At 35.7% G+C, this 24,829-nt stretch overlaps 1 protein-coding gene across 1 annotated transcript in view; it reads left to right on the top strand.

The window, feature by feature from the left end:
• The window catches only part of SLC17A6 (solute carrier family 17 member 6), a 29,895-nt gene extending 5,339 nt beyond the window's left edge, over positions 1 to 24,556 (top strand). Inside the window, exons 4-12 of the mRNA XM_032691177.1 lie at positions 12,166 to 12,280; positions 14,304 to 14,391; positions 14,496 to 14,582; positions 15,507 to 15,649; positions 17,664 to 17,813; positions 19,849 to 19,981; positions 20,690 to 20,800; positions 21,979 to 22,106; positions 22,422 to 24,556. Coding sequence (XP_032547068.1) covers positions 12,166 to 12,280; positions 14,304 to 14,391; positions 14,496 to 14,582; positions 15,507 to 15,649; positions 17,664 to 17,813; positions 19,849 to 19,981; positions 20,690 to 20,800; positions 21,979 to 22,106; positions 22,422 to 22,754 — 1,288 coding nt within the window. The 3' untranslated portion in view covers positions 22,755 to 24,556. The remainder of the gene's footprint in view (positions 1 to 12,165; positions 12,281 to 14,303; positions 14,392 to 14,495; positions 14,583 to 15,506; positions 15,650 to 17,663; positions 17,814 to 19,848; positions 19,982 to 20,689; positions 20,801 to 21,978; positions 22,107 to 22,421) is intronic.
• Positions 24,557 to 24,829: the final 273 nt, after the last annotated feature.

The raw sequence follows: 24,829 nt of genomic DNA, 5'->3' as shown, positions 1-24,829 counted from the left end.
GAGACTTCCACAATGAAAAGAAAGTGCAGATGGTCCAGGGACTTAAGGACTCGTTTCTATGGTGTCTGGCAATTTTTCAAGCACCCAGGGTGCGATTCTACCTGTTAATTAGATCCACTGAGTATTGGAGACACATGAGGCTTTCACATCCGCGCTTAATGCCAGAGGGCTCATCGTTAGCAGGAGCAAAGGTCCTAGTGCCACTCTTCAAACCAGTACCATACTAAGTGCAAATGGATCCTAAACTCAGCAATATATACCTTTAACTCCTCTCAGGAGTGGGTAACATCAAAGGCAGGGCTGGATGGCCAGAAAGGCTTTGCCTGTCGAGCAAGCTGACTTGTGTGTGAAAGAGAGGGGAGCTACTGCAGAAATGCTCTCCTCAAGGTATATACCTTTTAGACAGAGACCTACACTAGAAATGATGAGTATTTACGAATGGAGAGATGCTCTGTAACTGAGAAGACACTAAAATTCCACACTTTAGGGCAGATAAATCAAAATACAACATTTTTTAAATTGAGGTATTCATGTCTCTGTTTACAAGTGCCATCTTTCTGATAACGGTTTAGAAATGTAAAAGGTTATTTGAAATAACAATTAACAGCCATTTAAAAGATTACCTTTCCTTCTTCTTTTGATCATTTTTGCATCTACACAGTCTGTAACTCCTCAGGATTAACTGGAGTATTGCTTGAGTAAAGGCTGCAGAATTTGACCCAGAGAATCAAAAAACATCAGTAAAGCCAATTGAACCAATTCAGATTTAAAGTGATGCAACTACAAAGATTTGCAAGACAATGGCAAGGACATTGCCAAGAAAACTCAGTAGTAGAAACACACAAGCTGGCATATGTGAGTGAAATTTTCCTCCTCTTCACGAACATCCTCATTTATGGCAGCAAATGAGGACTAGTCGTAGTTAAGCTGAGCGTATTTTAGTTACTACTCCTGTGGAAGCACTTCATACCTCAGGTGTCATTCCCAGAATATTAATCTCTGCCCGGGTATTCACCCTGGTCATCACATAGTGTGATGAAGCCAGCCATTTTGGGAATATGTATAAGTGCTGATAAACTTGTGGGTACAAAAAGGTCCAGTCAGTCAGATGGTATATTGAATATTTGGTAGACTGAATTCTGTCCAATATATATGACAATTAAGTGCAAAGTAACATCAGAGAGTGGTTCCCCACTCTGGAAATCAGTCACACTGAGAGGAATCTTAAGCCATGTAGGACTAGAAAAACATCACAAGCTTCCAACATGATGCTCTACTAGGGAAGTTGGTGTAACCCTAGGATATTTATTTTCCTTTATTTAGTGCAGTTAGTTTATTTAGGTCAATGACATAGACTTAGGATTGTTATGGTCAATTTGGACATACGTATATTAATATGAGTGTTGAAAAATTAGAGATTGATTTAGAGATCTTTGATTGCTTCAGAAAGGATAGTGTAAAATGATGTTTAGGGAAAGAAATAGGAAGAACTATGTATTTAGGATATTAGTCTATAAAATGATTACTAGGAGGCAATCTGATTACTAAGTATGCACAGAATTCCACTGAAAAAAAAATGCTGGGTGTAAGGGTATGCTTTAGTCCTCTGGAAAGCTAGAACAAGAATCAGCTAAAAAGCTTAAATATTAACAATACTGACTACCTACCACTAGTCCAGTCTGAGAAATACTGGTAGATTCTTTTTCATTGGGTTTTAAATTCCTATATTGGAAGTTATATCTTAGCCATTGTGAAATGTTTGCAGTAGAGGGATAATTGAACAAAATATAAGCCATAATCAAGTGTTAAGGGTTAATGCCATAGTGAATTTCAGGCTGGGTGGCCCTATAACTAAGCACATTTTGGTTTTAATCTAGAAATATAATAATTTTATTCAAATTATTATTCTCTTTTCCACATTCATGCTACTGCAGCTGTCTCTGAATAAACTTCCTGCTGTGCTGTCACACACATATGGAAAGGTGTGAAACTGTATTGTTTTTACCACCTCATCTCAAGATAATTTAAATGTCGTTATATTTTAAACTTCTGATACACCCTTTAAACTTCTGACACACTCTTTAAATATTCTTTATGTTGGAAACCCATAAAAAAGCCCTTCCCCTACCAAAAGCATTACCAAGATGCTGTGGCAGTATTTCCTCACTGATTTCCTAAGTGAACAGTTTAAATATTTACTGTAAATCAGGAAAAATTATTTGAAATTAATAGGGTATTTTTAGTTTACACAACAGGGAATTAATTCACAGTTTTGCACTTAAATATTTAAAACAGAAATGCAGGTTTTGACTGTATGTGCCAAGCAGTGTTTCAAAAATAGATCTGCAATAATCAGAGACTTTTTTTTTATAAAACAAAACTGAGTGACTATTTTAGCTCAAGTGTGTATATTCAAACATTAGAACTTTCTTACACAAAGAAACACAAAGGGCAGAACAGAGTGACAATTTTTAAAATATTAAAGCCACCTTACAATTCTAGGGTAATATTTCCTATTTCTCTGAAACCTCAAATCCTGGCACTATTCACATTAAAAATTGGAACTACATAACTATATAACATTTCTCTACAATGCAATTATCTCTCATCTGTGTTGAACTCTTTGTCATTGTCATTCTAATCTGAATGAAAATATACAAATCAACCTTTCACTTCAAATCCATCTTTGTTTTTCGAGTGCCATTCTTCTTGTTATTAAGGGCTAAATCCTTCTTCCTAGCAAGTAATCCAATAGGATTATTTGCATGAATAAATTGAATGATATTTCAGACAACTGTCTGTCAGTGCATCTTGTCGCAGAGTCCCACAGATTTTCACTGAAACTGTCAGTGAAATCAGAACACTTCTCTGTAATTCAGCCTTAATGACAACAAACACAGAGATGTAAGGTAAAGGATTGGGTTAGAAATACAAGAAGAAAGATTTCCTACAAGTTTACATCTTTACGTTTTTCTGTTTTCAAATGAGAAATTGTTCCATTCCTTTAGCAGGCAGACACACTGAGTTTTCTGATTTGCAAACAATTATTAATTCACAGCACGAGCAGGGGATTTGTGGATGTTTAGACAAGAGCCAACTTCTGAACTTCTGCGAACATGAGCTGACCTTGCACTGAGGGAGCAGCCCCTGAGGTTGCACTTTGCCATCCACACCTTTCATGTTCAATTCAAAATCCTGCAGGTTGAACTGGGCTCTGATCCCAGGCACTGGTGTTGGGCTCGTCTGTCTCCGGGCAAAGAAGCCACTATTGCACAAAAAACCCCAAGATGATTTTGTCACCCTACTGCACTGCAGGTTCTTTGAAGTACCAGTCACTACAAGAAAGGGACTGGAGAAGCTGGTGGCTGGTACTGCTGCTCCCTCTGCCATATGGCTCAGGCTCCTTCCATTTTTCTGTCATGAATGATGAAGCTGTTTTTGCAATTTAATGATGCAACAAGGGATTTACATGGGGGTTTTGGCTGATAAAAGGGGGCCTCAGATGTGTGACAAAAATTAATAATGTACCCAAGCCCTTATTAAACTAGATTAGGTGGCGGGAGGTCGACTTTTACATATTAATGCTTCATGAAGGGCTTATAATAGGATTTAGTATGAAGAGCACAGAGACACATCCCCCTCCTCCCTTATGCACATATGAATGAAAATAACCTGTTTTATCACGATTTAAAAAAGCCAAATAAAGCTGTTATACTACAGCTTCTGGCCACAGACTATTACTAAATAGGATTGGGCTTAGGCAATTCTGTCATGAAGCACGTTCACCCTAAGATAGTGTTTGGGAATAAGTGTTCTTCTCTAATGGCAAAGGTAGATTATTCTCTCTGTTTTGTTGGGCAGATGAGTTCATCTACCACTCTAATATTCATGGCATAATCCCAGCTTTGTTAGCCCTATACCATGTCATGAAAATTAAGGACCCAATTTAGAAAAAAACACTACATTCTGTCAATCATTTATGAAGCCATAAATTGTCAGGGCCAGCATTTCACAGCAATATATTTACAGTAGAGGGGTCAACAGGGTCATCAGGAAACTAGCCTGTGCTAGATAAAAGTCAGAATGATTATATATGTCACTGAATAGCTAAGCAGTGTCTCCCCATACTGGGTTCATTTCCAGTCCATTAATACAGAAACATAAATAAAAGCTATCTTAAGAAGGGTTATCAGTGCAATTGCAGATTGAAAAGACACTAAGACAAATAGGAGTGTTTAGGTTACAAAGGAGATGACCAACTGACATGATAGGTATATAATTAAAAAAAATATCAGTATAGGTAATGTAAATATTCAAAATGAGTGGCAAGTCACAGTTTGTAGGTGAACATGGAGAACAGCTGAAAAATTAAAAAAAAAGTCACACTATATTACTGAGCAAAAATAATCTTTCTAGAGTCAGTAAGAGCACTGTTTGTTTATATTGACATAAATTGGGAGCAAGCAAACCATCATTAATGGTGTTTAATTTTTATCTTCCAAGGCACCTCAGGCAAGAATATTTTAGGGGAAAATACTGTTTTCTCTGTTACTGAGAAGTGGCTGTATAACTCTACATTGACAAACACAGAATTTTGGAAATACTTGAATACAGAATGGCAGTAATCTTCAAGGTACTAAATGCAGAGAACTAGATTTATTATGACAAATTATTTTAGGACTAAATATAAAAAAATTCAGAATTTGGCCCTGCTTGTTCAGATATAACTTCAAGAGTAGTGTTATGTCTGAAATTTGGACTTATTTTTGCATTCCATCCTCCATTGATCCAAATCCTTTAAATCAGTATCTGTAGCAAATTTGCTACACAGTTAACATAAAATTACACTGCTTTCATAGAATCCTATACTGGTCTGGTTTGGAAGAGACCTTAAAGATCATCTAGTTCCAACCCTGCCATGACACCCCTTTCAGAACAAGCTGATAAAGAAAATTATTATTTATTGGGATTATATCATCCAGATATCTCAATGCTCAAACATCTTTGCTCCCAGTTCTCTCCTACTCCTAAGCTTCCAGGAATCCTTCCTACATGAGCAGTGATATCTAAAAAAAAAAAACCCTCTCTGAAACAAAACCCATGTGTGCTTCTGACATGATTAATTACAGGCACTGTATCCAACAGGTATCCTTAATCACCTCTGCCTGCCTCCATACTTCACCCCAAAGCAATTTGTGCAGTGGATTTATTGCAACAAAATGCTGTTCAGGTTGGTTGCATAAACCCACTAATGCCACTGTCATTTTGCTCTGAAGGAATCTGCCTTTGCTCTGAGCAGTCCTGATACAATCAGTTGTAACATGTGGCCCATATGTCAGAAAACACTCCAAAAAAGCAGTACAGCTGCAGCTTTTGAGTCCAACACACAGCAGTTATCCTCCCAAACAGCTCCACAAAACATTTTAAAATTAAAACCACAGATGATTCCTCTGATAAGTGTATTATATATCTCTAAATCAACAGAGACAGTGGAATCACATTGAAGCCCTGGATGTTGGTAAGGTAATTTGAATGAGACAGTCTTGGTTTGAAACATTATCTCGCAGATTACATATTTAAAGAGCAAGCTGTCCCAGAGCTAATGAGCTAGAAGGAATGAGTCAGAGCTTTATCTAGACATATATGGATATAATGAGTTGTAAAACGAAACCGCAGGTTTGAGAGATTCCCCAGCTGAATTCAAACAGGAAAGAGGGAGGACTGGCAGAGTGAGCTAATGAATGAAGAAAAAAAAAGCAGACAAGGTGAAGAGGCCCTGGGTTGCTTAATGATGCAAAAGAAAGTTAGGATTCCTGTTGGGGTAAACTGCAGAGATTAAAACCCTTAAAATAAAACATGGGTAGAAGACATATATGGGATATATGAAGTGAAAAGCTGGAAAGGCAAAACTGCTGCTAAGTAGGGCAAATGCTTATTACTTCTGAGATGGAACTTGATCTGCTCGTGAAAGGATGATGTAATGCACTTGCTGGTAAGAGCAACAATCTGAATTTAATGACCCAGGAGTCTTTTGCATTCGGCATCATTTACAATGATATTGATATCCAGAAGTGCCCAAGGTCTTCATGAAATACAGACTGACACACCACAAATAGGGATGTGAACAAGAAATGGAAGGTGCAGCCTGAAAACTGTTTGGGGTCCTGGTATGAATCAGTGGCATTAGTGGGGTTCGAAGAGGGCAGAAAGCTCAAGGGACTTGGAGTTACTGATACACATTGAATTAGCCTCTGCTTGGAATTTCACACTGGTGCTTGATCCAGACCTTGCATGGTCTGTTTTGCTAAAAGGCTCAGGGATATTTGGAATTTATTTATCTTCAAACGTGGCAGATCGAATCACAGCAAGTTCAGGTTGTTAAAATGTTTTCTGTATCAAAGTCTTAGAAGGCCCTCATCACACTTGGTGTGTAAGAAGGGAACACATGTGTTTGTAAGAAGGGAATTGTTAACCAGCAGCTAAACCTCTGAAATGTCTACATATCCAAAGAAAAAACTAAGTTAAAAACTTGGTCACAAACTGTCATTGCCAGGAACTTTCGCTGAAAAAAGGATTCTGAAAAGCTGCTGTATGACCACAGACATCCCAGCTAGCTCCTGCCCTGTTTCTTCCTAGACATTATGTCTTATTGGAAAAAATAAACATTTAATCCAGCATTGAGCCTTGCAGCTCTCAGGCAAGGAATTTTTTAGGTTGTATAAAAATATGTCATAATCAATTCTATGTTGTGTTGCTGGTCCTTTGCAGGAGCAGGTGTGTCAGAGATGAAAGATAGTAGGTAGAGTCAAAGATAATAAATTTTAGAAAACTTACCGTGACAGAATGGTCTAAAAAGTCACATTATGCAATACATGTTCAAGAAAGAACACCAAAGGAGAGTCAAAACCCAGTTTAATTTTTTTATATATATTTGATAAAATAAGTCTTTGTTCAAAATATTTTATGTGATTGCTGTAAGGAAAAGGAGTAGCAAACCAGCCCATCAACTGGAATCCAAATAAATTTAATTTTTTTATAATGACAGAATTTTTTCTGTCCTTAAACTCGAACTAAGTTGGGAAAACTTCACAAGAAAACTCATGTTTTCCCTTGTCTTTGGTTTCCACCCTTACTTAACAGACTGTTATCTAAGACTAGGAAAAATGTTTTATCACTACTTAAAAAAAAAGTACCTGTTCCATACCCATACTTTATCCAATGAAAATAATGTTCTCTAGAATATGATCAGTATTACTGGAAAATTGTCAAACCCAGAGATTCTATATCTCAGAAAAGGATGTGAGCTACATTTTCCATAGGTTCCTCTTTACAGTCGGAATAAACAACCTTATAATATTTTGATTTAATTTACTGTAGCAGTGTGAAATGCTTTCATACACCCACACCCACTATGATTTCCTAGAAAAATAGTAAAACCCCCAAACTTTCCTATTCAGTAAATAAATCTTCCGTGAATTGATGATCAGTGGCATTTTGGAGGTAAAAACTGTTCAGTTAGAGTTCTGAATGAATTTTCTATGCAAGGCATTGAATATTTTCTCTGCCTTCATATTTCTTAATGTAAATCCATTACAATATATGCAATATTGTAGCTGTCGGTGACTAGGACTCATTATTTTTTAATTATTTGGGATTTTAATTAAATGGCATTCATAATTCACTGATACAGCATCTTAAAACCTCAGCATTTTCTTGTTTAAGTAAGTATTAAAAAATCCTATTTTGAAGCATCTTAAAACCTCAGCATTTTCTTGTTTAAGTAAGTATTAAAAAATCCTATTTTGAACATAGAGAGTTACTTGTTAATTTTATTTTTTTTTTATTACAGGACAAATTTAGTTAAGGTATTTAGAAAAGCCATGTTATTTGGTATCCATAACAGTTTCATTTTCTCAAGATGGGATCACTTATTCAGGGAATAGAGACATAAATAATCGTGGAATTTGTCAATTATATTAAAAATTCACATAAATACACAGGTGATCCCTTGCTTTCAGACATCCTCTCTGTAACTCAATATGTCACCCATCTGGCACTGGGTGTCTGACCTGCATCTGTGCTCCCACTGTGCTCAGCTCACTTTCTGAGCTGCCCCTGCTTCCAGCTGGGTGATAATCTCTGTAACACACCCCGTGCAGAATGTTCGTGTCACGTGCATTGCCTGGCAAAGGTAGATGGGAATGGTGCTGCTGCACAGATGTAGAGATTAGAGATCCAGAGATGAAAAATAAATAAATTCCTTTCTCTTTACTTTTTCCCCAAAGAGAAGAATGAGCCAGTTGGCTTGAAACCCAAACAGATTAATTCCCCCTGCAACCTCATTCCATTCTAAGCATTTTTCCTGAATTTTCAGAGTAATTTTCTTCCTCTGCTCCCATCCCAAGCTCCTCACAGTCAAATATGATTTTGCTGTCATTACTACTTGTACTACAGGAGGACTAAGTCACAGTTCATGACCTTCATGTAAGGCCAATGTCAGTAAAACAGTGAAGATCAGTGTTAGATTCTGCCTTTTGGGACTGAGTCTGTCGAGTTTAGAAATAGAAATAGATAAGTAAAGCATAATTCTTTTTTTCAGGACTGCTTCTGGTCACTTATGAGGACCAGACAGGATTTATCCTTCCCCCCTCCCCCCTTGGCATACTACTGTTTATTGATTTGTCTTCTTCTGTATATGGTTATTTTATTCTAGACATAGTTGCACAGTTGCTGATTTTGGGTCAGAAACGAATTTTCCCTCAAGACTAGGGGTCTTGAAGGCATGTCAGAGCATTTTAATTCCATCCTAATGTCAGGGCCAGGATTGATGGCAGTGTCATTGGCCTCTCCTGCTTGGTCTCTGTGATATACTGTAGTTTCTCCAGAGTTTACCTTCTATCTGCTAAAGTTCTTAATTTTTGGCACGGTATTAGAATATGTTCTGTGGTGTTTGGAGTGTGCCCAGCATGAAATGGTTACAATGAATACAATAAATACCACTCTGGAGCACCACACGCTGTGAATTTGGCATGAAAACATGAGGATCTTCAAGAAAAACAGGCTTTCCATCCCATCTGTTGGAGTTAACATTGTAGCAAAGTTGAGCAAAAAAGAATTGTTTGAGAGGTAGAGATTGAACATAATGGATCATAAAATCAATAGCTTAATAAACAGAACAAAAATGTAAGCACAAAAGAAAGAATTATGCAATTTGAGGGTTTGATGTGCAGGTCAGTTAAATGCTTCAGAAATGCCTTAGGAACAATCAGAATGTTCCATTTCCCAATTAAATGTATTCAAATGCATGCTGCATTCAAATATTCAAATATTTTGACTGACCGTATCTCAAAATCATTCTTATTTGATCTAAGTTGTAATAAATACTGTTGGCTGAGATATTTAAAGCAATTAAACAGTAAGTTTATACAAAAACCAGCACTATATCAGAATATTCTGTTAGGTAGAATTTAGTATTTATGGAGGTGATATAAGTATAACAAGATAAAAGTGCACAAAGGAAAAATATTGATGATGTTTGTGAACGTGCATTGAAGGATGCAAAGCAAATGTAGGAAGATTTATTTGCTCTTGATTAAGAGTTATAGAGGAAATGAACTCACTAAAATAGCTGTGCACTAAGTACATGGTGCCACTTTTAATATGTATTGAAGAAAAAGGATAAAAAAGACATTGCTTGGAAGAATCATAATTTAACTTGAATTTATTCTACCTTTAAATACTTAGATTTATTTTCTTTTTTGGCATGGGGTTTGGAGAAATATTTCTATTTTTGAAAAGGATGTTTTCTATAAAGCATAGTTCAGAGAACTGACTCACAAGTGACACTGTGGAATTATTTCATCCTCTGTTCCCTGATGTAACTAAATATTCACTGGTACTTGTATGTCTAAATACAGGCAAGAGTTTAATCTGGAAGAAGCATGTCTCTGATCATTCCTTCCATGACATCTTCCTTTCTCTTCTAGAAGGAATAGACTCAAGGAAACAGCTTCTCTTTAGTGAACATGAGAAGAGAGGCAAATCTAGGAAATGCAGCTTTCAGTTGTGGCAAACAGAAGCTGATTTCAGACACAGAATTAACAAACTAGAATAAATTTCCCTGAAGAAACAGTTGCCTACCGTAACAGTTTTGCAAATCTCATCCTTATCCAGAGACAGAATTTTTTAATGTTCTATCTTAGCATGATTTTGATTATCAATGGAATAAATTCAATTGACAAATCAATAGAATGTTAATTTAGAATGGTTGCACTGATTCACACTTTCACACTTGCTAAGAATCTGCTCCAGTAAGTCTGTGAACAATCAAAAAATTTGAAAACATATCACTGCATTAGGCATTCAGTTAAATAGCTATTCAGAAAATAAAGGGAGGGCTAAAAACCAAACAGTCCTTTCTTCCCCCTTACAAGCAAATAGGGATTTTCTCAATGAACCTTTAGAAGAGTTACAGATCATGGAGCTTCAAAAACTGCTAACAGGAAGATCTAACTTTTTAGAAAGAATTTGTAAAAATCACAAGCAAAACTCCTATAGATCCCAAACTCTTCTCATTAATAAAGAAAGAAAAAAAATCAAATGAAATCTAAGACACCACTGAGGTTTATGTGAGCATAAAGGTATTATTTTAGGAGGTATTAGACTGTAAGGAAATGAACTGAATGTACTTTTGGAGTAGAAACATACACAAAAAAAATAGGGAGTAAAGACAGAACTCAGGTCAAAATAGTCCCCACAGTGCAACACAAACTTGTGCTTCAGTCAGTCCCAGCGAGTGCTTTGAACATGCTGACAAAGTAAAGCCCAAAAAGTGCTGCACAGGCAGTTACAACATGTTTACTTGAGATGGAGATCATGGGGAACACAATGAGGAGACCAGATCTGGAGCTATTTAACAAAGCTCCCTTATCGTGCTCTTTAATGTCTGTCAAATAGAAGTGGTGCATACTCAGTTTGCTGTTTAAAGATTTGCTTCAGGCTGCAATTCTAAATACAGAATGTGGAACAGAATGTCTTTGAGGAGAGTTTTCACCCTGCTGCTTTAGCCCAAGCATCCTGCATCTTTGGCCCAAGGTCTGCTTCTCTCCAGCTTATGGCACTGTACCAATTTTTGAAGAACACCTGCTAAGGTCAAAGGTTTCTGACAGATCAGTTCCACAGCAGATGCTGTGATGTCCTATGTTAAGACATCTCCAGGATTTCTCTTTGCACTACGTGGCTTTTTACAAAGTGGTCAGTCGTTGCTGCTGGCTTCATTCCTTTGCATAGTTCCACTGAAAGGAAAACGGGAGGAAGAAAGGATTGTTTCCACAATAAAGGAATGAATGAACATAAAAATAAGACATAACAATATTAGAGAAAAGGGTTCCTCCTACAAGGGTTGGATATTAATTGAATCAAATCAAAATTCAGTCAAAGCAGGGGAATTTTGAAAATGAATCACCACTTCACACACTTATTTAGACTTTGAAATGTACTTTATTTGAAGCACTTCCTAGGATGCTGTGGAATCAAAATGAGCAATGTTCCATGAGTAGCCTCTGAAAAAACAGCAGAAAGAATGATCTGTTTTCTATGGAGTTGTGTTTCCAGATTGATTAACTTTTGTGCCTAAGAAAATCCCAACTCTGTTTAAAATTCTTTCTGCTGCTTTTGGCATCAATAAATGTGGATTCACTTCTGCTTTATAAGGAGTGAGTGTATGGTGTCACTGTCTTAAAATTTAAGCACTAATGAGAAACTGTCTTTATTGGCCACCTGTTTGAGCAAACCATTTGGAGACAATTTCTGACTTTGTTTCCAGGGGGTGAGAATTCAATCAGATTTGGGTGAAATAAATGCAAAAATTAAAGGAAAGTGTGGTGTTATAGGGAAAGAAAGATCTATACCTGGGCTTGAATAAGATTTATTTCCTTAGGAAATCATGCTAAATAGACACAAACATCCATGTTTGGCTTAGGTCTTATCAGACAGGTTATTACACTAGATGGAGGGAGACATTGGTGCAGTCCAGCAGTTAGTACAATCCTTACCTAAAGAACACGTGGAGGGAACATCTGTATTGATATATAAGCATATGTGGAATAATTCAGTTGGAAAACACTGAAGTTACTTACTTTCCCTTTTTCTGTCCCACCTTTGCAGAGTATTTGGTGCTGCTATACTGCTGACATCCTCCCTCAACATGCTAATACCCTCTGCAGCCAGGGTGCACTATGGATGTGTCATCTTCGTTAGGATCTTGCAGGGCCTTGTAGAGGTATGGAAAAAATATAAAATAACTAGTAAATGTGATAGGTGGTTGTTAGCCTTTAACTAGCAATCGTGGCTTTAGAAGGAAAATAAAAGCTTTTTTCAATTTAGTACTGATTTTGAGCGTAAAAGATTTCAAAATGTGAATTACAGCCATTTGATTTTCCTTCAGCTATAAAAGTACACAGCAATGTTTTTTCTGGCTAAGAAGTCACTGGGATATGTATTTAGCACTGAAGTTTCATTAAACCCTTATCCTGAATAAGGCTTATACTGGTGTAATTCCCAACAGCTAGTTGCTGGCCAGCCTCACAGAATAAATATATAATAAAAAACTAAGGTTCTATCATAAGTCCTGACCATACTTTTATTGGAATGAATGAGACATTTACTGTAATTTAAAAAAGAAAAATAGTAGCCTGCCTTTTCCTTTCTTCTTTCTTTCTTCTTGTCTTTCTTCTTTTTCTTTCTTTCTTTCTTTCTTCTTTCTTTCTTTCTTTCTTTCTTCTTCTTCTTTTTTTCTTTTTCTCCTTTTCCTTTCCTCTTTTTTCTTTTTTTTTTCTTTTCTTTTCTTTTTTTTTCTTTTTTTTTTCTTTCTTTTTTTTCCTTTTTTTCTTTCTTTCCTTTTTCTTTCTTTTCTTTCTTTTTCTTTTTTTTCTTCTCTTTCTTTTTTTTTTTTTTTTTTTTTCTTTCTTTCCTTCTTTTTTTTCTTTCTTTTCTTTCTTTCTTTCTTTCTTCTTTCTTTTCTTTCTTTTTTTTCCTTTTCTTTTTCCTTTTTTTTCTTCTCTTGTTTTTTTCTTTTTTTTTTTTCTTTCTTTCCTCTTTCCTTCTTTTCTGTCTTTTTTCCCTTCTCTTTTCCTTTTTTCTTTTTCTTTTCTTTTTCTTTTTTTTTGTTCTTTCTTTCGTTTTTCCTTTTTCTTTCTTTCTTTCTTTCTTTCTTTCTTTCTTTCTTTCTTTCTTTCTTCTTTCTTTCTTCTTTCTTTCTTTCTTTCTTTCTTTCTTTCTTTCTTTCTTTCTTTCTTCTTTCTTTCTTTCTTTCTTTCTTTCTTTTCTTTCTCTTTCTTTCTCTCTTTCTTTCTCTCTTTCTTTCTTTTCTTTCCTGGATAAAATACTGAAATGAGCATGAAACTGGTTACAGGATCTTCTTCCAAAACAGAAGGTGTTTTATAACCTTCTACATATTGCAGCAGATCATCTCAACATTTATGATTGCCTCGATATTTGCAAATAGTTATTAAATTTTTTTCTAATTTTTGCATAGGAAATAAAATACCAGATTAAGAGAAAAGTGACTCATACGTATATATATATATATATATAACTATGCATACATAATAATTCTTAATCAGGAATTTCATAGATAATTATTGTACATTTCATAATACATTTTCTAAAATTTCAACACTGCAAATTTAGCTTTTCTATTGCTAGTTAAAGGGTGATTTTGAAGAGAGACCTAAAAGGTAGCTGGTTTAAAATCAAGTCAAATAATATCATTCACTGATTTTCTTCACATGCTCAAGAAGGTTCATTAAAGACAAAGAGAGTGAAAAACTTCTCTCTTAAAATTATATTTCTAAGCTCTTATTTTCTAGTTTTAAAGCAGTGGAACTTTTAATCTGTACTTCCTAAATTATATTTTAAATGTTTGATAAAAAAGTGAGCAACCCAGCATTTGAAAGACTCCAGAGAGTGTGTGTTTTCATCCTTCCTTTGGCTTTGGTTCTTGAGCACTAATAATTTTCCTCTTTAATTGCACTTCTGTTCTGGAAGGGGGAGGGGGAGCAAAAGGAAACATGTTTTGTGTCTGTTCCATAAAGCCTCTTTAATGATTTGGAGTGATATACAAAACCCATTTCAGCCAGAATAGATGTTGAAGTTTTTTCTGTGGCTGTGCTTTCTACTTTGCTGTAGAAATGCAAAGCATTCTTAACGTCTTGTTTATAGCAATTAAAAGTAAAAACTCATAACAGACAATTAACTGAGTGACTGATCAGCATCAGCTAACTTGTGGCACCCCCATTCCCCAGGGGGTCACCTACCCTGCCTGCCACGGCATTTGGAGCAAGTGGGCCCCCCCATTAGAAAGAAGTAGGTTAGCAACCACTTCCTTTTGTGGTAAGTAACTTTTGCATCTTTGTCTTCTTTTCATTTGTCGTGTTACAAGTGTTTTAAAACTGAATTTTTCTCCCCTTTTCATCCCCACGTGTCTTGTTTTGTAGGTTCCTATGCAGGAGCTGTCATTGCAATGCCTTTAGCTGGGATTCTAGTGCAATATACTGGGTGGTCTTCTGTGTTCTATGTGTATGGTAGGCATTTTTGCTCCTTTCACTCCAGTATGGTATGACCTTACTCTACCCTTTCTAAAAATGTCAAAGATACTGTTAAGAGGCCAAAAAAACCCAGGCAAGTGGGACTGTAAATCTAAAAATACAGATTTTTAACAATGAAAGAACAGAACAAGGAAAGAATAGAATTTAAAGGGAAGAATAAGTAGGAAAGTAACATTCTCAATAAGAAGACAAGCTAGTTCATAGTGAAACCTTCATCACTTTTAGCACAAGCAGTGCAAACTGCTATGCAGATCTATAGAATCTCTGCTCACAATAACGTGTCCCTTACATTTATAAAACTGCAAATTTAGAGTACCTGCCCTGAATAAGTTGTCCTGATTTTTATCTGAAGACCTGGAAAACTTTATTCACACTAGTTGTGCCACGTTATCTTACACTGATGGAAAAGTATGTCCACATTGATGTGGATTATGGGGAAACCTTAGAGAAATTTTATAAACTACTCAGGAAGTGCATTGTTATGTTGAAAAAAGTGCCCCATTTTGCAGGTAAAAGATTTGGTGCAGTAGTCAAACAGCAGTGGCTTAAAGCAGAATGGAACTTCATTTGCAGTTTGGTGAAATGAAATGGGAGCTGTTTCATTGCATTGCATTGTACAAATTGATGTTAAGATCAGTGAATATTCACTTACAGTGAAAGCATTCTGTAAATGAAGCAAAGACTACTTCATTGTGCTCCAGCTCTGCATGTATTTTGCACAAATATTATTTACAGAATCCAACTTTCTGTTGGAGAGTTATCTCTACTGAGATAACTCAGTAAAGAAGCACTAACAACAATTGCCATTTAAATTTGTTATAATTCTTCACAGATTTTTTTTTTCCTTGTTTGCTGCTTTACTGTGCATTTCTTTTTAAAGTCTTTCTTTCCATTCCAAAGGGAGCTTTGGTATAGTCTGGTACATGTTTTGGCTTTTGGTTTCATATGAGAGTCCTGCAAAGCATCCTACGATCACAGATGAAGAAAGGAGATACATAGAAGAAAGCATTGGAGAGAGTGCCAACCTCCTAGGTGCAATGGAAGTAAGAATATTACTCACACACTGGTTTTCCTACGAGATAGTAAGAAAAACAAACACCCCCCACTACCACCCAAATGAAGACTACAACAAAAAATTCAAACACTCTCCTATAAGACACAAAAGGACATTTTTTGGGGGGTGGGAAGATCCGAAATCTGCTAGTGGACTTCTAAGTAGATACTGCTTTTGCACTAAGAGAACACAGGTTCCATCTCTGAGCAGGTGACTGATGGAGTTTATGCCTCTTTTTCTACTCCAAAGTATAAAAAAGAGATGCAGCTACATTTGAAATCGCAGCTTTATTTAGACTTTTACAGTATCTTGAGTTCAGGCAGTTAGTTTCCTTCCTGTACAGTTATTTCTGGAAGGGTTTTTCTCTTCCTAAAAGTGAACTGAGGGAAAAGCACTACTGAGTGTCTTTTTAAGGTCTCCAGAACATGAGAAAATACAATCTTGACTACTCTGTGTTTTGTTTGCCAGAAAGACTGTGAGTTGCAACAGTGTGTGCTGGGAGACCCTTAAGAACATTCCCCATTATTGTGATAATATTGCTGCACACATGTTATCAAGCTTCTCATAATCTTAGTTCTGTACTGCTTTAGTTCTCAAGAACTGCTAAAATTCTGAGAATTTTCCAGCCACTTAATACTCCTATCATGCTAAATAAGAATTTTTCTTATTTCTGTAACTGCTGAAAGCTTTAGAGTGTTACTCACTCAAGAAAATTAAAAAAAATTGTTTTAAACCTCACTTCATCTGCTCCAATTTTTACACCATCCATTCCCAGTAAACCCTCACTACTGCTCTTCATTACTTTTTCTGTTTGGTCAGAACACTGGTTCTTGATTTTACTCCGAGATAGATAATTTTTGTCTTAGTAAAAAGGACTTTGTTCCAGATCAAATAAGGAACTGAAAATATTACAAAGTAATTTCTTTGATAGCTGATGTTTTTAGGTGTTCTTGAGGGACTGTCTGAGCTGATATTCAATAGTATTCAGTAGCATTCATGGTTTTAAAAATCTGATGTGAAATGAGTTACTTCAAAGGATGTCCATACAATTCTAATTTGGGCTGTATAATTTCTGTCTATTTTTCATTGTTGCTTTTTAATTAAACATTTTTTTGGAAGCTATGATCTTGTATCAATAATTCATTTGCTTCTAAAATATTTAATCCAAAATTTTCCCCATAGCATCAAGTTAGATTTGCTGGCTGGCTTCTCATTATTTAAGCCCCACTTAATTCTTAGCTCTGACTTAAGTGTAGCTTAATAGATGTACAAGGTGTTGCATATACCCATCTATGGGCTGTTTTTCTTTGAAGAAAAGCCATTATTCAAATCAATAGTAATCTAAATTCAGCGTGAAGTGATATTCAAGCACTTATCTGGGTCTGGATCCTGTATTTGCATCAACACAGATGGGCAGAACCCTGAACTCCTGGAGAGGTGCTGGGACTCAGCAGGATTGTACTTCTGCCCATCTGTCTTTTTTTTTTTTTTGGTCATTATGCAATTCATTTTAAAAATAAAATAAAAAAATATATTGAGCAAGCAGTTTCAGCTGAGGCTTTAAAAAAAATTACTTAGAATGCTGGAATTAGAATTTAAATGCTAAAGTACATGCTTATAAAACATGGGGATGAAATTGTATAGTTACAGTGTAAAATCTTAGTTCTGTACTGTTGCCTTAGATAGAGCAACATTGTCTTTTGAAGACATATTATTACTGTTTTGGGCTTAGTATGTTCATGTTTACATGACTGAGATAATAGCACTTGTACATGAGGGTTGTGATAAAATTAAATATTGAGTTAATTTTGTAGTAATTTTTACTTATGTTTTTAAATATAAATGCTTGCCCTTTATGGTAAATGAAGTCATTGGAATTCAGAGGCATAAAGCTGTGCTTATGTGCACTTGTTGGAGTGTAGGTAAAACAAGGGTAAGAAAAGGGAAGATGGGTAGTTGGTAATGATCAACATAATAACTGGATCCCCCTTTCTATGTTTCAGAAATACAAAACTCCATGGAGAAAATTTTTTACATCTATGCCAGTCTATGCAATAATAGTTGCAAACTTCTGTAGAAGCTGGACTTTTTACTTGCTGCTCATTAGTCAGCCTGCTTACTTTGAGGAAGTGTTTGGATTTGAAATAAGCAAGGTATGTAAAAAGAATATGAAGCTTTTATCTGAACTGAGTAAATACCAGAGCTGCATCTGTGGTATTTATTAGGGGCAGGAAAAAAAGTGTTCTGCATTTTTATTACGGATTTAAGCCTTAAACCTTATTCCTCCCAGTTCCTGTTTCCTTGACCAGCACAAATAAGTGAAGTAACAAGGATGAAGGATGAGATAGGGGAAGGTGGAGGCAGGATGAGATTTAGTGATGATCCACTTGGGGCTACATTGTGAGTTAAGTGCTCAAACCCAGACCACACTTGATTAGACAGGTGTTAGAAAGGTATCAAGAGACCCATTGCACTTCTGTCCCTGGTGCCCCAGGGGTTGCAGAGTCCCATTGAAGTTGTGAAACTAAAGAAAGCACTGACAAGTGTTTTTTTCTTGCACTTTAAAAAGCAGGGCCATCTAATTCTAGGAAGGATAGTACAATTTATCACTTTTCTATATTCCCCTTTAATGTGTTGAGAACTGCTCCCCTTTTTTCACTTGGAAAGCAGAAGAGACAGTGAAAAAATATGAGATACAGGGATGATCAAAGGTTCCACATGATTCATATGAAGTTTGGCTCAGACCTGTAAGGTAAATATGAATACATGCAAACAAGCCTTCAGCATGTACAATAAGCTTTCCAGTAACACAGATTTCCCACTTGTGAAAGTGCTGGGGGCTTGTGCCTTTGGGAGAACTCTATTCTTTTGATGTTGTTCCATGAGGTTCAAGTGACAGTGAGAAGAGTATCTTCTTAAGTATTGCTGTATTATGGAACACTGTTGAAATCACATAATACCATCCTGTATTTAAAGATGGGCTTCCCTTTTTAGCTGGAGTTACTTTAAAAAGCTTTGCTATGCTTGAAATATCATCTGTCCTGCATGCAATAGGAATGGTCTCATTCTGTAGAATTAATTCGATCATTTTGTTCCAGAAGGTTTTTCTTGGAGTGGATTCAAAGCTGAAGCTTTGTAAACAATGAGAGTAAAGTCAGTTTTCTGACATCTGCTGTGGATATGGATGCTCATAACTGAGTAGTTATAATTTAGCCAGCAACACCTCAGTAATTGTAGTACCACAGTTTCTTCATAGTTAATATCTGGCTTATTCAGAGAAGCATTTATTCAGATGAAGGAAGCTCCCACACATATATATATATGCCATATATAACTGCTGTGAAATACACAATTTCACAACTTTAATTGGAGAGTAGAGAAAACTTGTTTTCTTTTTGTTCTTGTGGAGTCTGTCTGCTCTGCACGCTGGTGCAGCTCAAGTGAGGTGTCAGGCCAGCTGATGCACTGTTCAGACAGGAATCATGCAAAATCCCCTGTGCTGAAGCACTTCTGCAGGTATACACAATGAATTCCCTATTAGAACAAAATATGGTCTATAAATCTATTATTATATATTGGAACAGCCATCACAAAATTACTAGGTCTCATTTTGTTAGTATGTATAGCACTTTGAGTATCAGCAGCGGATATTTAGTATTTCATCTTTCACTACGTACAGTTTTTCAGACATACATTTTGCCCGTGTGAACTTTGGAGCTTGAGGAATGGTCACAAATCAACAGCAAATGGCAACTGTGCATGTGATGATGATCCATAAGGAATCTGTCTAAGCATGTGAGGTTTACTGCAAAGCTGTGCTGAACACCAGCAGAAATGTAGCAATTCAGTTTAACACGTTTGATCATAAATTTTCTGAAATGAAAGGACAGAGGAACTGTAAGTGAGGGAGGGAAAAGGCTTTAACTTAAATATAAACTGTGAGAACAACCTATAAACAAGAAGTGTCACGTCATCAGATGTTCTTAAAATCACTCACTGTGGTTCATAAAATAAAATTATTTCAGGTCACCAGTGTTGTTCAGTTGATAAAGTAAGTTAAAACTTTTTTTAGCACATAGGCTGACATTAATAAAAAAATAATAATTAATTAGTTGCTGAATGCTTCAGGAAATGAAGAATCAATGTTTTCTTATGCTTTATACTTTGCTAATTCTAATTATTATTTAGGTGGGTATCTTATCTGCTGTGCCACATTTAGTGATGACAATTATTGTTCCTATTGGGGGACAAATTGCAGACTTTTTAAGAACAAGCAGATTCTTTCAACCCACTAATGTGAGAAAGATAATGAACTGTGGAGGTGAGTCTTCCTATTTTATTAAAGTTCTATAGATTTGGTGTCCATATTGTGTTCTGTAGAGAATAAACAAACAAACTGCACAGTTTTATGTACTGAGGAAGGCAATACTTTCTGCATTTTTTTATGTAGGGCAGATGCTGTTACTAAACAAAGGAAAACATAGTTGTTCTCATTCCCAGTTTCAATATAATTTTTTGGTAGTGGAAAGACATTTAGGTTGTTTAAAGAAGCAGATGAGCTTTGGGAGGGTAATTTGTCTACCCTCAGCTATTTACTCAGTCTTAGCTCCTCATCTAAACACCCTCTGCACTAAAACAGCCCAGCCTACCTGAGGTTACATCCCTGACTTCTGAGATGTTAAAGTCACATGAGCTGTATCCTTGCTGTGACAAGGGCTGGAAAATTCATGAGCAGGTTCAGTGTATATTCCCATGAGAGGTGGCTGGAATGACCTAACCACATCACAAGTATTTATTTTCATTTCAAAACTGACAGGAAGTAACAATAAATTAGCATACAAAGAGTAAAATAAGGATTATTCGAAATAGGAAGGACACATGTTTTTTAGGGATGAAAGAAATACCTGATTATATTCTACTCTGAGGTAACATTTTGTTGTGTTCCTGTGAAATATCACCATATCCTAAGGCCTTCAGTATTAGAAAGGGAATTAAATCTGATGCATGTGTTTATTTATTATTTCCCTAGGTTTTGGTATGGAAGCAACTCTTCTTCTTGTGGTGGGATATTCACACAGCAAAGGAGTGGCTATTTCATTCTTAGTTCTTGCTGTAGGCTTTAGTGGATTTGCCATATCTGGTAAGATTTTATCACTGTTATTACTAAATTATTTTATCCTAAGAAATAGAACCTCTTTGTTTTTATTTATGGATAGTGATTATAAGGCCCCTTCGCTTTGGAATTCCCAAAGGATATTATTTGTGGTCCCTACAAAAGAAAGTACATTACATCTTTTACATTAGATTATTTCTGTACAAGTACTTCAGTCTTTTTCATATTCATTGCAGCAAATTAGACTTTCTTCTAATTAAGATGCTAATGTGTGCTATAGATTTTTCTTGAAATCAAATATAGAAGACAAATGGACTGGTACTACACAGTGATACCTGAATTTACACATCTTTGTTTAAACATAGGTCTTTCACCATTTTTTCCATTGTGTATGTATATTTCCATTGTTAATACCTCGTTAGTTTTGTATTATTTTACTAATTTGTGGCCTAATTACTGGATTTTTTTTCTGAATTAAAATTCAGCTATTCCCCTTTCCTGCTGATTCATCATCCCTTTGCCTTTGCCTTTCCCAAACACAAGTCACCTGACCTTCCGTTGTTTTCCCACTGTGATCTTAGTATCCTCTCCCATGCTGGTTCCTTATGTCTCAAATGGACTCTCTTTCATTTTGTGCCAAACATCTAAACTCTCCTTAATCAAATCTGTCCTTAATCCCACGTATTCTTCAAGGTATCGTTCCTGTTTTTCACAACTTGGGAAGTGTGTTTCACTGTTTCTCCAAGTTGTCCATATCATACTGCCTGCCTTTTCCCTTTTACTGTCTTTCTGTGTCCAAAGATTTGTTTTCTGTTTTCTCTTGCTTTGGTGCTTATTTTGGGAACAATTGGTTCTGTCTCTTAAGCTTATTTAAAAAGTTACTGCTTACGTTTTCAACAGAATTATGCTGTTGGAGATGAAAGAGAACAAACAAACATTTATAAAAATTAATTAATAATTCATTTGTAGATACTGTCTTTTTACTCCATGCATTTTACCACTGAAGAACAGAAGGGAACTCCCTTCTGCTGGTCTGTGTGACTCTATAGGAATATTTAAGTATTGTAAGTCTTCTAAAGAAAAAGAAATGCAATTAGAGCTGCCCAAATATGTCATAGTAAAATTGTGAAGTGATAGCACTACGTTCCACAACTGAAGTAATGCTCTGCTCTTGGTATGAATGTTCACTGACCTTTCTATTGCAGGATTCAATGTCAACCATTTAGACATTGCCCCAAGGTATGCCAGCATCTTAATGGGGATTTCTAATGGAGTCGGGACCTTGTCTGGAATGGTTTGCCCTATAATTGTTGGAGCAATGACAAAGAACAAGGTAAATGGAAATACAGTTTTCAAATCTTCCAGCTTAATACCATTGCTTTAAGAAAAAGACCTTTCTATAATTCAGCTCGCCAGGATATCCATATTAGAGCCTGGGACTTGTATCCAGGGATGCAAATTTGAAGCATGCAGGACGATGGAGTAATAAATTTTTCAAAAAAAGGCGGATATAAATATTGGATCCAGACACTCAAATGCTTTAGCTGTGCTGACTAGCACAGTCTCAATCCCTAATTTAAATCTTTTGACTCAGAAGAATTAGATAGATCTATGTGCTGATCTAATGGAGCAAATTTCCTCTTTACAGACACGTGAAGAGTGGCAGTATGTCTTCCTCATCGCTGCTTTAGTTCATTATGGAGGTGTAATCTTCTATGGCATATTTGCTTCAGGAGAGAAACAACCCTGGGCAGACCCTGAACAGACAAGTGAGGAGAAATGTGGCTTTATTCATGAAGATGAACTTGCTGAAGAGACAGGGGACATTACCCAGAATTATGTAAATTATGGTACCACCAAGTCTTATGGTGCTACAACCCAAGTCAACGGTGGCTGGCCTAATGGTTGGGAGAAGAAGGAGGAATTTGTACAAGAGGAAGTACAAGACTCATACAACTACAAGGAAGGAGATTATTCATAACAAACCTAAATATTTGGTATATTTTGTAGTGTTTGTGATTAAATTCATTGTGATTGTTTGCACACGGAAATAAAATGTGGTATAAACATGTAAACACATATCAAACAGGAAGGTCTTACTGTAAAAAAAATACATCAAAGTGCAATCTGTATGAGTTGTGACATGTTATCACTTTCATTAGGTTATATTTGTTCTATAAACATTAGAGTTTTAAGGGTTTACTGGTCAAAACTATAGAGGCAATTAGATACTTACAGTATACAAGAGCTAAAACTCATAACTAAAGATTAAAGCACAACTAAGCAACCAAGTTGGCACATCTAATGCTCTTTTAGCAAGCCAAAATTACTTGACCATTAAAAATGCACTTATATATTTGTTACACTGTATTGAAAGAGATTGTGTTAAAGACACACATTTACTCAGTGCAATGTAGGAATTGTGTGTTTAGCCTGGGACAAGAGCTTTCTCAAAGAAGAAAGGTTGAATCCTAGGCATTTACAAGGGTTGATCCAGTTCCCTTCGTGGTGATTGTATCAAGCCTAAAGAACAAATAGGGCATATTGTATGTTTATCGTGATTACATGCTGCAGGCTACTCTGTGATGAATAAAGGAATTATTTAGGAGTTTTCTACTGAATGTTTGGGCACAAATTCTTATTTCTGTTGTTTACAGAACCTTGTGAAATTATAGATATTGTCATGTTCTTCCCTGCATTTATCAACTAATATAAAAACAATATATAATATTAAGTCTGACTTTTCAGGCAGACCGTCAAATCCCTCTATCAAAAAACAAGCTTTATGATTCTATTCTTTGCAGTATATTCCAAATTTGTACTGGTGTCTTTAGAGAGAGAAAAAAAATCAATATAACATAGAAAAAAATATAGTCTTTTAAAAAATTCCAAAGAGAAATTTACTATGAGCAAGTAGCCCTATGGATGCATTTGTTTTGCAGAATATTTTGAAGCCAATAGAAGAAACAGAGAATAATTTAACCCTTATCCTTCCCTTAATAGCTTTCATATTTTTACACATCGTGCCACAGTTGTATACATAGATATAAGTTTATTGAAGATACTGTAATTATAGAAAATGTTGTTATTTTAGAAATCCCTGAAATAAAAGATGTATTTGTCTTTCGATTAAACCTAATAATAATGGACACTGAATATGAGTAACCTATAAACTCACAATAAACCAAAGTGGTAAATAACTAGTGTTGGGTTGAAAGAAGCCAACAAGCATCATGCTTGTCTTTTTACCATAACTCAACAGTGACTGCAACATTAGTGTACCAAGCAATAAGTGCAATGCATAATGAAGTGCATAATCTTCTAGACTATATATTAACCTTCATTTAGCTTGTTGTATATATTTGGGGTTGTTGGGATTGAACCAAACTGAACCAACTGAAGTTAGCAACACCAGACCACTTCTTAATACTCTAAAATGACAACAATGATCCATTTCTTAATTCAATCAAATGATTATTATTGTATGTAATAATCCATTCTGGATTCTTGGTCTGTTCATTGTATTGTGCTAGTGATTGGAAACCCTGCTACCGCAATATACAACTTGAGGATTGTTTCTTCTCCTTTTTTTTTTTTTTTTAAATGCAAACCATACCTTGACCTTAAGAAAAAAAAAAAAGTATTTTGCTTTGTGCCTCAAAGTGATGTAAAACGTGACCATAGCTTTTGCTGTGTTTAATGAAAAAGATGTGGACTGTGTCACTTTCGTTGCTGCAAAAAGTGTTAATAAAATGCTCTATTTATCCTTTTATATAAAAAGGACCACCATGGTTTCTTGTAATTTTTAAATGCATTTTAATATAGATGATCAAAGTGATAGTCACTGCAGAACAAATTCTGCTATCAGATTCTATCAAATATCAAATTCTGCTTGTTCCTCCTCTTGTGAGGAAGGCTTGGCGTAGGTGTGGAAGAGAAAGGAGCAAGAGGATCAGTGTGACAGACAGTGCAACGAAACTGGGAAAGACAGACTAATCTGTGTTAGCTAAAGAGCTGGCATAGATCAGCACTCTCTAAAGAAAAAGAAAACCAACA

Source organism: Chiroxiphia lanceolata, chromosome 6 (assembly GCF_009829145.1).
Source record: "Chiroxiphia lanceolata isolate bChiLan1 chromosome 6, bChiLan1.pri, whole genome shotgun sequence".
NCBI lineage: Eukaryota > Metazoa > Chordata > Aves > Passeriformes > Pipridae > Chiroxiphia > Chiroxiphia lanceolata.
Note: the sequence above shows the minus strand (reverse complement) of the source record. Positions and strands in the feature narration are given on the sequence as shown.